Genomic DNA, 13,415 nt, shown 5'->3' with positions numbered 1-13,415 from the left:
GGACACAGCCGCACACGTGACTTCTCACTCTAAGTCTTCATCTAGCATTTGTTCGAAGTATCGCCCGACTAACATGAGGTCGTGATGCTTTGGTCACTTTATCGTATAGGACATGCTGCCATGGCCTGAAGACGTTGAACAGTTCGTATAACGTAAATGTTGGAAATCTCAATCTATTTCATTCGAATTATGACTTGATTTTTGTATGCCATACGCTACATAATGCACCATGCCCATTATCTTTTTCCCGTATAATCAATACTCATACTGGATTATTATCATCATATATGCAAACATACCCGCCCCACAATGTACACAGTCATGCACTATTTCCCAGTCCTTCCTCTACCAGGTCTCGTCGACTCAGCAAACGTAATACCTCGGCGGTTGGGTGGCACTCTCTCTGTACCCTCATCATCGCTATCGTCTTCGTTACCAAGACCCAGAGCAGCCTCTCTGCGCCGTCTCTCGGCTGGTGTCTCACCAATATCCTTGCTTTCCTCCTCTTCTTGGTTCGATAGCACTGCTAGGCGGCGCTTGCGCTCGACGGCTGTCTCGCCCATTTCTTCAGATGGCTTGGCCGGGCTTGCTGGCTTAGACGGAGATGCAGATGGTTGGGTCCGCTCCTTGTGTTTTGGAAGAGCGTGATGCTCAGCAGCCTTGGCGGCCTTGACAGCAGTCTCAGGAGGAAGATCCTGTTTGGCAACCTTCTTGATGGCATGAGAAGCATCTGACTGCTCTACGACCTCCTTTCTTGTTCGTGAATCCAGCTTTTGCACTTCTCGAATGAAGTCCTCCTTGGTCATGCGCTGACCGACACCACCAATCGTGAAGCGAATAGCCTTGTCGTCAGCAGCTTGAGTCTCTGCAACGGTCTTCTTAGTCTGCTCATTTGCGTTGTGACCTGCGAATACACCTCCAAAGTTGGACCAGGTACGTTTAGGAGCTGGCGGCGCATCAGATGTGCTAGGACCAGCTTGGGAGCTCTCGCCCTTGGCCGTAGGCAACTCATAGGTCTTAACAACTTCACCATCCGCGTCTTCAACAATAATCTGCGAGTTGTTAGAATTGAATATTCAGCAAAGATTTCTGGGGTTTGACTTACCGTGTTTCCAAACTGATAGGCTCTGGCTGGCTCGTGTCGTCGATCCTGACCCTTGTCTTTACGTTTCTCCATTTCAAAATTGTAGACATCACCCACTCTCTTCTTGAAGCCAGCCATGGTCCAAAGCTTGTCATGGCCTGGTTTGACGGCTGTAATAGGCACGTGGTTCTCGTCTTGCTTGTGGGAGTCAGGTGCGGGCTCGACATCGAGTACGTCTCCTTCCTGGTTCTCGAATACCATTTCATGACCCTCTTCATAGATGTTCACAGGCTTAGGTGGTGTCTTCTGGCCACTGCTGCCAGCAGGGCTCTCCCCTGCCTGTTCAATCTTGTCAGAGTTCTTTTCCTTGGAGCTATCATCGGCGGCCAGAGTCGATTCAGTGTTGTCTTGCGAAGGAGAATCGTCCTGCTCATATGGTTCGGTAGGAGACATGAGAGTCGAAGGTTGACGTTGGGGAAAGATGGCAGACTGAGCAATGGGACCGCCAGGGCCGTTGTCGTCCCAGTTCTTGTTCTTACGTCTCCGTGAGACAACAGAAGGCGATCGGCTTCCACTTCCATCATTCTGCCTACGCAACAAATGACTGTAGGGGCTGTTGGCTGGGATGGCAGCATCGGGAGGGAACTGAGGACCCTTCTCTTCGTCGATAGATGCCTCTGACATGGACCTCGCCTGGGACCTAGACTGAGATGAGATTCGAGGCAACCGGTTCATCCAAGTTGGGCCGTCTTCAGGAGCAGCTGTGTAGGACATTGTCAAACTCAGGGTGTTAATACGTTTTCCAAGGGTGAAGACAGCGATGGAAGATCCATGAACCAGGATTGAAGTAACGACCATAAAGCACACTATAGGCCACACGAGATAAATGAGCTCATAGTGTTCAGAATTCGGGGGTGGCAGTTGCGCTAAAGGTACTGGCTCCTTGTGTTCGAGTTCGGCTCGGGCCAAAATAGCGACAAAGATGGCTCCTACACCAATTGGACCGAAATGGCCAGCAAATAAGGCCTCACGCCATGTTTTGACGTCCGGTATAAATGGTTTCAGGGCCAACATGATAGGAATTCGGCGGAACAGGAGCACAAAAATGGCAATAACCACCAGGCGCCAAGCGACCAGACCAAAAACGCCATTGTTGAATTGCTCCCACGGGATGATCGTTCCAAAGTAGACGAAATAAGTCAAGTTAAGCAAAAGATCGATAACGTTGGAAACGTGCGATTCTTCAGTCTTCTCGCCAAACCATCCATCGTTTGAGAAGCCAACTCCGGCAGCGAAACCGACCAGCAAGTCGTCCATGCCCAGGATACTACCTGAGCCGGCGCACCAGAGCGCAACAACGAAGTAGAAGACCAGGAAACTCTCTCGATCGATGAGATCGCGCTTTTCGGCGAACCTGATACCGTGGCGGGCGATATAGCCAATAGCAAATCCGTAGATGGCACCGACGATACACTCGTACAGGATGACGTAAACAACAAAGTGGAAGCTCACATCTTGGGCATCTCGCTTGTATTGGATTAGGTAAAGAGACAAGTAGACGAAGGGGAACGCCATGCCATCGTTACAACCAGATTCAGCAGATAACAAATCTCGAAGATGCTTGGGGACACGCTTGGCAAACTTGCCCTTACCAACAACCGATGAAGCCAAAACGGGATCAGTAGCAGTAACACAGGCAGCTACAACGAGACTGTCGAGCCAATCCAGTGGCGGGATCATCCACCAGATAAACAGACTGGTGATGAGCCAACCAAACGTCATGACTGGTATCAGAAGAAAGACAACGGACTTCCAATGGCGCTCCATGTAGAACTTGGGCAATTCGACACCGACGGCGAAACATTGGACGACAAGTACAATTCGGGAGAACTCGACCGTGACAATATCAGTAGAACCCCATGAGTTCGGGTCGATGAGGTTGGCAGCATGAGGACCGAAGATAACTCCGCAAAGGGTAGCAACCGTAGCTTCACCAATGTACAAGCGCTCCTTGATTAAAGACGAGCATAGCATGAACAGGGAAGTGAAGCCGCCAAGAATGATGTACACCAAGTGCGGCTTGGTAATATCGAGGTGATGCCAAGCCATTTTGGATAATTGGTATACCTAAGTATACAAAGATATTCGATTTGTTTGTCGTTATCTGGACTCGAATCGGTGGTGTCGCGATCTCGGAGGCGATCACAACAACGTTATCGCGAAGGGCGAAAATCGGCGGCGGCGCCGCGGTCAATTGTCGTTTACACTCGTCTGGATGAGAAGCGCCGCATGGACAAGATCGAATCGGTCGAGATAAAAGAGCGACAAAGAAGGACAAGACAAAAGACCTTAAAAGTGTATGTGATGGTCTAGTCCAATCCAATGGTTGTTGGAAGAAGAAAGAAAAAAGAATTTCTCAACAAGACAAGAAAGAGCGAACCGTTTAGACTAATCCCCGTCAACCGACCTACTGGGCGATCGCAGGCACAGGTCGAAAATGGCACAGGGCCTGAAGAGTGTCGTCACAGGGCAACACCGCCTATAAAAACCAGGATGATACGCCACCGCGCCACAGTCTTCTTGGCAAGGTGAGACCCCGAAAAGATAGATATCGAGTCTTGAGAGAAGAATGACGAAACAAGAAAGAAGGATGGATGGCAATCTTTTTAAGGTTGTTTTTAACTTCTTCGGCTGGAGATTTGTGTCCCCGGAGGCAACTCTAGATCAAGTCAAGTCGAGTCGATAGAGATCGTCACCGTCCACCTCGGACCTCTAAACACACGATCAAGGTGAAGAACAGGGGCCCCGGTCTTTGAACTGCCGCTAAGAGCCTTGAGTGGGGGGCATTTGCATGCACCGCTGCTTTGATTCAGATTATCAAGAACACCCAAGCCGGAGAAACCGGCAGAGTACATCTCATATCAAGATGAACCAACATCTCTAGTTCTTCTTCTCGTTCCTTTGTACCATCCAGATATTTAACGAGATCATAATAGACTTCAGAATATTTTGAGTAACTGGACACGATAACGGTCCGGATCAGTTCTCTCCCCAATAAGCCGTGTCTTACTTGTCAGCTAATCACATATTACATGCCTCTCCCTTGTTCAACGCCCAGACTTTATTCCCAGTGCCTAGGAACCAATAACACCAAGTCCCACTTGACGCCTCAAAATCTTTACGCTTGTCTTATATCAAAAATCGATAGGGACAATATTACAAGCCCAACGACGCCTGATCAATAGCACGCACAATGCATTTGAGGCCATATTGTGTTGTTTCTCCCCTTCTAGTCAGTTGTAGAATATTCTATATTGAAAGCAGCACGACAAGACCCTAGTTGACCCGTCCAACAGGTGGGGACACTGTTCTTCTCAGCATCGATACGAATCGACATTTTCTCCTCCCTCTGCGAGTAAACAAGAAAATGCGGGCGAACCCTCCTCGAGTATCACCTGAAGATCCTCTAGCCAATGCCACTTTTCCTTGGCATCGTCGCATTTCCTCAATGACGAGTTTGCAGCGCTAACCTCGGTCTTTTCGAGTCATTTTTTGTATCTGAATTTTGTGATCCGCAATGCGATCAACACTTCCGGCCTCCCAAAGGCTCATCACTTGTTGGTATCCCCCACGATAGCAGCCATAGAAAACAGCTTTCTGGCAACCATCACATCTGTGCTGGGTTCTCCCTGCGCCCTTGTCCCTTTTGAGTCTCTCATCATTTTCGCACATGGCGGTGATGCATACAGTAATAATGGCGGCCCAATTTAACGGCCCCAACGGCTGTAAACTTAGACAAGCTTAAATGCGCCGTCTAGGCCTGTTCGTTCCTGCGAGGTCAATGTTATGCTTATTCTTTTTCATGCAAAATGCGGGAGCTACCAGTGGCCAGACCAGCTTCCAGGTTTGATGGCGGTTTAAGCTTACCTAGGTAGGTTGGGCCCTGAAATCCCTCACGACGACAGGCCTGTATTCTGGTATTATTCCTCATTCAGTTTATCCACAGGCTTAAAAATTCACTCAATTCGACCATTTACTTGGTCGGACTGACGTCAGTGAGAATGTCTAAACAAGACACTATTCTCATCGTAGAAATGCTCCGATCTCTTCTACGCCTAGTTCTGGGGCATTCCGTCGGTCAAGGCAGTATTAAGAATAAAATATCTTACCGCAGAAAGCGGTCTGTGAAATATCATGACTATACAGCGAAAGCACCATGTCTTTTGTCCTCATGGAAATGCGACTGTCTTTTTCGACGTCAATTGAGGTTGCAACCCCAAGGTCTTGGACATCTCTTGGAGATCTGGTAGACCCTGGATTTTTGGTGCAGCCAAGATGCCCAGAGATGCACCCCAGGCTCGCCAAGTACCAAGAACTCTCACATCGAGGCGCCAAGACGTAAAACCGCACCAGGTGGTGAAAATGGCCAAAGACATATTTTGGTGATAGCTTCATCATTTGAAGCATCGTAAAATTGTATTCCGCATATTCTTTGGGTGAGATTTCATGGTGTACACGATGATTCAAGTGACGGGGTTTGCATTGTGAAGCTATTCGCGCTCACTGACAACCTCAATCACTTGACCGAAACAAAGATGCGTGCTGATGCACACGAACATTCATCCTTGACTTCACTAAATTCGAACATGCTCAGAAATAATGTCTAGATTTGACGGGTATTGATTTAAATTTGGCCGAGTCCGTTGCTCATTGTGAGATGCTCACTGCTGGCGCAGTCTATCTTGCGATGCCCCTAGCATTCTACCTTTTCCGCTCAATTAAAATACAGTAATCCTACACCTTAAATTTCCTAGTCTTGAATTGGTATCGAAGTAGCTTTCTAGTTGACGACCATGTACATAAGTGCGGACACCGCGAAAGATGCACACATAAAGTTGAAGCTGGGAGCGTGGACAGCTCCGCCGGCCGTTGTAGGCGTAGGGGTAGGCTCCTCATCAGCTGGCTCGGCGGTCTGGCTAGGAGCGGCAGACCTCGTCATTGAGGTGAGCATCTGGCTGGGAGCTTGAGGGATAGGGAGAGAGCCTGTAGGCTGTTCTGTGTCGATGACGAGACCAGTGCTCTTGGTAGCGAGGTCTTCATCAACGGCGGACAAGGGCTCACCCAAGCTGACCTTTGAGCTGCTGGAGTGGGTAGAAACGCTGGTCTCGATCAGAATGTTCTTCTGGATCTTGGTAGCAGACTCGGAGTGTGATGTTGTGGTGGCTGGAGGCTGAGTCTCGGGCTCAGACACAGGTTGAGGTTCAGATTGAGGCTGGGATTGGGTCTCTTGTTGGGACTGAGGCTCATCGACATCGCGGCAAAGAACAGCAACGAGATTGCCCTTTTGACCACGGCTAAGAAGAGATTCCGAGTCGGTAGAGACGTCGCCACATGAGGCTTGGATGAAGCCCTGGGCTCGTTGCACTGAGTCCTTGCAGGCAGCACTGCAAGCCTTGCCACCGGTGAAGTCGTTGGGAGTGCATGCCTCGAGAGGGGTGTCGTATGCTTGAACACAGCTTGATGGGAATGACTTGTCGCCGATGGACTCAAAGTCGGCCAGCTTGAGAGATCCTGCTGAAGCGGTACCAGCCATGAGAAGGAAGGACAGCTGAAGCCATCGTCGTGTAGATTGTCCAGTCATTGTGAATGTTGTGTGTTGTAAGTATCAACGAGTAAAAAAGAATAGTATCTTCAGAAACAAGATTTTCGATAGTTATCGAAGTGTGCTGCTCAAGCTCAATTATAAGACGGGCTGGTTGATGTCTTGGCTCAAGCTCTAAGCATTGATATGGATCTTCCGATCAATAAAACAGGAACCCGGTTGAAACGCGCTAAGATGCTCACAGCCAGGCTGAAGGAACCAACAAGCTGACAGGATTCGGTTTCGAACTGTTAAAGTGAAGTTGGTCGTAGTTTTTGCTGTTTATGCGTACGCGTTTTAGTGAAACAATCCTTGGGCAGATCGTTTCAAGCTGAAGATTGGGATGTTGAAGGATTATTAAATAGATTGGATGTGGCTATGCGATGCCCTGTCGAGTATTGAATGAATGAATTGTTCTGTAAACAGGAGAAGGAATTTGATCGGCGTTTCGTTTCCAGAGTGTTACGATTTGAGGAACAGGGAAATGAAAGTGTCGAGCTGATAGATGATCGATAGCGTCGAGTGATTGTCTTGAGGCACGCCAAGATGATTAATAGAATGCAAGGAATGCAGAAAGCGATGGATGCAATAGATAAAGAAATATGAGACTTGATAAAAAAGAGAGTCCAAGTATCGAGTATGTAAAGGCGAGGGAGCACAGCTTTCCTCTACCAGGCAAGGTCGATGTCAGTTTCACAACCGAAATGAGTGATGATGAGATCTTGTTCGCTTCTCCAAAATAGAAAAGATGAAAGACAAGTAAATGAAAGGTGGATGAGGATGCACAAATCCTTTAAGAATGCGATGAAGAGGAATAATTATGGGAATGGGAATGGGAATATGGGGAAGTCCAAGAACCTAGCCTCTAGCTTAGTCTCAAGAGGGAAGAAGAAAGGAAGGAACGGGATGGGAACGGATGATCAGGGATGGTGAAAGCTAGAAGAAGTATTGAATGGAGCATTATTGTACTGAAAAGGGATATCTAATGCACATCACTAGCTTCACGCGAGGGTAGTTTTGGGGTTGAAACCTCAAGAGGGCGCATCACAATTCGGAAGGGCCAAGACTACGGTGATCCATTGGGTGGGTTCTATAAAGATCATCAGGGGTTAGACAGCATGACTTTTTCTTTCCACTCTTGGCTTTGACGTCACGCAATACTAGTATAGACCCTCTCTTCTCTATGTACAGAGTATGTGTCTGTATGTGATACAATACTGTTGAAATCTATTCCTGTTGGTTGTGTTTGCTCATGAAACAGACACTGCACAGAGCACAACATGGCCTTGTACTCTGCCAACAACGAATGTTTGCTCTGATCCTCGTATTCTCATCGGTCCGGGTGGCATTAAACCTCGTGGAAAGTAAAGTAAAAAAGTTCAAAGAAGAAAAAGAAGGGTTCACAGACACACGCACACACGTCAGACTACCTAACGTTTCAGACCATTTGTTTTGGGTTTCATTCTACCACACGCATTGACTTTCCAACAAATCAGAGCCTTAAGATGGGATACGCCAAGTGCACCGAATACAGTACTACCGTCTTTGTGGTGCCTCGAGTCAGAAATACAGAGAGTCTAAAGATTCTAGAATTTGTATATTTTATTCCAATGTTGAACAATGATCTCAACGTCTTTGACCTCGTCTCTTTTGTGCTGTGTAAGATAGGATTCTTTGCTATGACTGTCATTAAAAGACCCTTGTCCTGATCCCTGTCTTGTCAGTCTTGCAGTAAAATTTGTCCCCAGAAATACCCATCTTTTGGCGGATCGAAAAGTGGAAGTGCCGTCTGCCAAAAGAACCAGGGCGCACTGAAAGGCCTAACCCCACAGCTAAATCGAGGGTGTCAAAAAGAAGCAAACAGAGTACCACCACAAATAGGGATAAAATGGCTATCTATTTTCTACTCTCTGTACTCGCTTCTCAAAGGCCTCGAATTTTCCCGCAGTCACGGAAGAAATGTGGCTTTACAAACCTCCGACCCAACGCCAAGCTAGAAAAACTCTTGGACGAACCAGAACTGATACATTCCACGAGACAAAGACTTTTTATGCACATGATGATTCGAGGCTTCAAGCCATCAGTTTCTAACCGTTTGTTTTCTTCCGAAGGCCTCTGGTTATTGTTTCGGAAGGGCTTCGGTACTCGCCGATGATCAATATCGACGATCATCCCCTGTCTAGCCCGTTTGTACACAGATCGTCAGGACTATTTCGCCAAGAGCACGACCCTCTTGTTTGAGGTCGCTCAACTGAGTAATCCATTTGACCCATCAGGCAATGCTACTCTGCTAGTCTCCCTTGTCACCTCACTACCTCGGCAAGTCAAGGGGAAATTCATCTCGACAAGGAGACGCCTATCCGTATCGTCATAAGGAGATCGAAAAGATTCTGTGGTTCTAACGATTTAGCTCAGCCACTTCGACGCGACTTCTAAGGGTCTTGGCTATCCGATAATACAGTACGAATGCTGCCGGTTACGAGGTGACACCAACCTTGACATCAACGCCAAACCAATAACTACACAGAAACATGTCCATCATTGACTCGGAAGTCTTTAGACCCGGCACCGCTGGGCACCATTAGCATAAGATGATAACGTCGCTATCGTTCATGCCCGGATCTCAACGGCGTCTCCAGGCTTCGCTTACACTCAACACCAGCTACTCGGGACGATACAACGCCAGCTCAGCGGGGTTTCAACTCCCGATGTGACGGTTCAACGTCATTGACGCGTTATATCGCAGGGTTCTCCTTACCTTCGACTATCGCGCTGATGAAAGTTCAGTTAAGATCATCTTGTCTAATTATCACTTTGCCCTCCTGTTATCTCCTCGTCAACTCTATTGACTGGCGATCCGTCAGCTTGGGATTGAGTTGAAGTCTCATTTCAAAACTGAAGATCATTACTTTAGTCGTGATCATAGGCCTCAAATATTGGTCTTTGCGCGCTGGCTTCATCATTTGAAGGGAGGCTAAGGGGCCACTCGGCTGCCTCAGTGCCGATCTCTGTCTGTCATTTGTCTGGTCGACGTCTTTGTTCAGCGTCTGGTGATGGAATTCCATTCGTCCAGGCTATGTAAACAACGCAAAGCGATGGTCGAGGTTGTCAGGTAGGTCAATGCTGTTGCTCAATGCATTGTTGTCACATGTACGGATAGTGTGAACGAGACTCATCGTAGCAAGGCAAGACTGCCGGAGTCCTCACCGCGGAGCTAACCACCCGGAACACATACCAGATGCTGTACTCTGTGAACTTACTCTCATATCGAAGCATTGCTAGAACTAAAGAGACAGCTCACGACTCCAAACAGTCATTGAAGTCCGACATTGGTAGTCGTCAGCAGTCAAGACGGATAGACGTGTAACCCTCTGTGCTGCCAAACATCTAAAACCAGCAAATGAGTATACTGATCGGCGCGCTCAGCTACAGTACTGGCCGGATGCAGTTGACATTGATTCCGGTATCATAATGTAGAAATTTGTTGAAGATGTCGATGCTTAACGCCTCTGGCTGAGAAGTGTCGGTAAATTACCGTCATTCATTGGTAGTGTGCTTAACCACCACGAGTCAATGCTATGACATGATCAATGCGGAAACCCCGGCAAGCACGTAAGTCAATGTCAAAATTTTGTCAGATACACAGCCTTAAACCTCTCAACTACAAATACCATTTTTCTTGTCATACTTTTCTCGACGTCGCTTTGATGTGAAAGACAATCGAGATTTACCCTGCTATCCGCGCCTATTACCCTGGACGAGAATTTGTCTTGAAAACTGAAAGAGAGTTTTGGGCAGAGTCGGCTATATCAGCCCAATTATCGAGACATCCTTACAAGAATCGGATCGATAGCTCAGTGGTAGAGCGAGGGATTGCAGATCCCTAGGCCGCGTGTTCGAACCACGCTCGGTCCTGACTTTTGCCATTAACGACCTTGGCGTCGTGTCCTTTTTTGTGCTTCAACGCCACGTATCCTCTAAGACATATATGCACAAACGGCAGTACTGCTTTCAACAACAACCGTCATAAGGATCGATAGCTCAGCGGTAGAGCGTGGGATTGCAGATCCTAAGGTCACGTGTTCGATCCACGTTCGGTCCTTATCTTTTGATCTTTTGCTGTATGCCAATACTGTTACTTTTTGATATACGGGTCATTTGGCCTCGGATATCTGTGATTTATGCTTCGGCGTATGTTTTTGCTGAACTTTTACGAGCACCACAGCAGCGGCATTTTACGATGTCTCACCCAAAGCCCCGTAGCTCTAACCCTACAGCACCTTGCTTTTTCCACACATGCAGTCATGTACAGATATCACTGTTCACAGACATTCTCATAACCTACACCAAGAATTGTACCATGTTTCAATCGACCTTCCAAGCATCGCAGAGTTATCATAAAAAGCTTCATTGAACTCCATCCTCAGTCAGGCCAACAACCAATCTATAGAGGAATCTGATTACATTGACGGGATTTCCTAAACTATCAAATACAGCATCCTACAAGATACTGACAATATCGCTTGCCACGTCAGAAGTGTTGACACCAAAATGATTTAGAGTAGTCTGCGATAGAAGTCAGCTCAAGCTATGTAATTTATGGGCCCGAGAACTTGATACCTGAAGGTAAAGAATACCATCCTCAACGATAACCTCGTTATAAGTTCGCTTTGTCTGAGCCACAACACGAATGTGAATCGCATTCTTGGGCATTATTTCAAGAAGACCCTCCTGAAGCATATCATCCTCAACGAACTTTTGATACTCAAGTTGCGAGGCCAAGGCATCAAAGTAAGACAGGTGAGTGTTTCCAAAATTATACTGCCAGTTAAGGTCATCACTTGCTTTACCCTTCAGCTTTTCGAAATTTGCTTCGAAATTAGGAACCAAGGAAATCTCCCGCTTGAGGATCTTATTCAGCTTTTCTTGGACCTCTTTGATACGAGGGTCGTAATCTCTCCTAATGGAAGATCTGACGATGAAGCTCATAGGCTTTGGTGAAGGGGCATCATTTAGAGCCTTCGTGAGATTGTCGCCCTCGGCAGCATAGCTCGCATTGGTCCCGAAACGATTTTCGTTGAAGACTATCATAAGCTTGCCCTCGGGTGAGACTCTGACCCCGCAGTAGTCGACAGTTTTGGTATCATCATAGTCAAGAGTTAGTATATGGGCAGAGCAGATCTCGTTGATTTCGTCCTTGACTTCATCTCCGTCCCGCTCAACAAAATAACGGAGTTGATCCACAGCGCCCTCGACATATCTTAAGAGGACAAGGAGAGTTAGCAAACTAGGTAAATGCAATGTTTGAGGACCCATGTTAAAAATCGAGAGATGAAGGGAACGAACCTGGCAATGACATCGCCGAGACCCTGTTGAGCCCAATCATCTTCAGCATAAGGATAGAGAGCCGAAGGATCGACACTTGTAGTCCAAGGCTGACCAAGTATCTCAGAGAGCCTCTGTTCATGATCACCCCTGGTGTTTTCCCAGCTATCTCGAACTGATAACAGGTGTATGTTAGATGCGTACAAAGACCACGGATACTAGAAGGCATACGGCTTTTGCGGACAACAAGAGGAAACCTTTCAGCAGGTTCGCGTCGGGGCATGGTGTATATAATGTTCAAAATATAGAATCAGATTGTCAAACAGACTTATATCCTGTATATAAGATTGTTATGAAGTGATAAAGAAGCTCGACAACGCAGTGGGGATCAAATGGCTTTTATGCTGTTTCGGTATCCAAACCTTTGTAGAAACCACATACCAATCTAGACATCCATAGCATTGGCGTATCGTAATATTGGACAATATTGTGCTCACTGCAACCTGTAGCCAATAGCACGCAGTTGGGACCGATCACACAGTCAGCCACATGTAGCTGAACTAACCTTTTCGAAAATCACCCCTCAGTTAAGAACGGCCTAGATCGAGGACCCTATGGACAACTTTATAGCTGCGGCTGATCTACTGAAAGACTCAGAACTGGCATGTTGAGAGCGGATTAGTCTGAAATGGGGCTTAGAACTCCGCATTGTAATGTCTTGATGCGTTGACTAGTACAGCCTTTGACTCTCATGAATACGATTGAAATTGAACGCAGCCTCTGCTTGGATAGGGAAGTTTCCGTAAAGCAGTTGAGACTATACATTAAAAAACAAGCAAAGGATCGTTCAAACCGTTAGTACTAAGTCCTCTTCAAGCCGACATCTTCTGATATCCATACTGCCTATAATCCCCTAGTGGCAGAAACCAAGCTCAACTCCAGCACACACAATTCAGGGATTGACCAAGACTAATTCCATGATATAGGAGTCTATAAGAACTTGTGTTTACTGCGTCTACTGTCTTAGTATTGGACTTGCTTAAGGTGCCTATGATTCCGAGAGCGTAGAAAGTGAGTCCGTGATACTATTGAGAGAATGGACAATACGATGTCCATAAGAACCATCTTATCCCGGAATTGGTTATCCTTCCAGGTGAATTGACTCTTGGGAATATTAATACGATAGACACAAAATGAAAAATACAAAAAACATACAACACCGAGGATTCGCTGGTCGTCACCGACCCAACTACTAATTCAGCACTTATCAGTTTATCGAACGGAGAGCGGACGGGATCCCGAGTTATCTGATAGCTATGGTCGTATGTGCTTAGCTGAAGAATAATTAGGACTTATGTAGTCGCA

General features: G+C 46.9%; 3 protein-coding genes and 2 non-coding genes across 5 annotated transcripts; 2 read left to right on the top strand and 3 right to left on the bottom strand.

Annotated features, from left to right (window-relative positions):
• Positions 1-158: 158 nt before the first annotated feature.
• Positions 159-3,329, bottom strand: B0J16DRAFT_190798 (Sodium/hydrogen exchanger family-domain-containing protein). Its single transcript, XM_046122789.1, has 2 exons — positions 1,106-3,329; positions 159-1,052 (listed from the first exon to the last, which is right to left on the bottom strand). The coding sequence occupies exons 1-2, from the start codon at positions 3,191-3,193 to the stop codon at positions 327-329; spliced, it is 2,814 nt and encodes a 937-aa protein (XP_045977778.1). The 5' UTR covers positions 3,194-3,329; the 3' UTR covers positions 159-326.
• Positions 3,330-5,672: 2,343 nt separating this feature from the next.
• Positions 5,673-7,080, bottom strand: B0J16DRAFT_190785 (uncharacterized protein). Its single transcript, XM_046122788.1, has one exon. The coding sequence runs from the start codon at positions 6,723-6,725 to the stop codon at positions 5,925-5,927; it is 801 nt and encodes a 266-aa protein (XP_045977777.1). The 5' UTR covers positions 6,726-7,080; the 3' UTR covers positions 5,673-5,924.
• Positions 7,081-10,568: 3,488 nt separating this feature from the next.
• On the top strand, positions 10,569-10,640 carry B0J16DRAFT_t327. Its single transcript has one exon. It is a non-coding gene; the product is annotated as a tRNA-Cys (tRNA).
• A 115-nt stretch (positions 10,641-10,755) lies between these two features.
• B0J16DRAFT_t328 lies at positions 10,756-10,827 on the top strand. The gene has a single exon. It is a non-coding gene; the product is annotated as a tRNA-Cys (tRNA).
• A 70-nt stretch (positions 10,828-10,897) lies between these two features.
• Positions 10,898-12,525, bottom strand: B0J16DRAFT_350123 (uncharacterized protein). Its single transcript, XM_046129007.1, has 4 exons — positions 12,282-12,525; positions 12,072-12,225; positions 11,346-11,985; positions 10,898-11,291 (listed from the first exon to the last, which is right to left on the bottom strand). The coding sequence occupies exons 1-4, from the start codon at positions 12,331-12,333 to the stop codon at positions 11,226-11,228; spliced, it is 912 nt and encodes a 303-aa protein (XP_045977776.1). The 5' UTR covers positions 12,334-12,525; the 3' UTR covers positions 10,898-11,225.
• Between the last annotated feature and the right edge of the window lie 890 nt (positions 12,526-13,415).

This window comes from Fusarium flagelliforme (genome assembly GCF_020744385.1).
Source record: "Fusarium flagelliforme strain FIESC 12 MPI-CAGE-AA-0113 chromosome Unknown B0J16scaffold_8, whole genome shotgun sequence".
Taxonomy (NCBI): Eukaryota; Fungi; Ascomycota; class Sordariomycetes; order Hypocreales; family Nectriaceae; genus Fusarium; species Fusarium flagelliforme.
Note: the sequence above shows the minus strand (reverse complement) of the source record. Positions and strands in the feature narration are given on the sequence as shown.

What these genes read in the sequence shown, in the direction of transcription:
- B0J16DRAFT_190785 (XM_046122788.1), bottom strand. Translation starts at nt 6,725, where the DNA reads ATGACTGGACAATCTACACGACGATGGCTTCAGCTGTCCTTCCTTCTC.
- B0J16DRAFT_350123 (XM_046129007.1), bottom strand. Translation starts at nt 12,333, where the DNA reads ATGCCCCGACGCGAACCTGCTGAAAGGTTTCCTCTTGTTGTCCGCAAA. An exon ending in TCTTGTTGTCCGCAAAAGCC is followed by an intron (nt 12,226 to 12,281) that starts GTATGCCTTCTA and finishes ACCTGTTATCAG; the next exon opens with TTCGAGATAGCTGGGAAAAC. An exon ending in ATGGTATTCTTTACCTTCAG is followed by an intron (nt 11,292 to 11,345) that starts GTATCAAGTTCT and finishes CTTCTATCGCAG; the next exon opens with ACTACTCTAAATCATTTTGG.
- B0J16DRAFT_190798 (XM_046122789.1), bottom strand. Translation starts at nt 3,193, where the DNA reads ATGGCTTGGCATCACCTCGATATTACCAAGCCGCACTTGGTGTACATC. An exon ending in CCTATCAGTTTGGAAACACG is followed by an intron (nt 1,053 to 1,105) that starts GTAAGTCAAACC and finishes AACAACTCGCAG; the next exon opens with ATTATTGTTGAAGACGCGGA.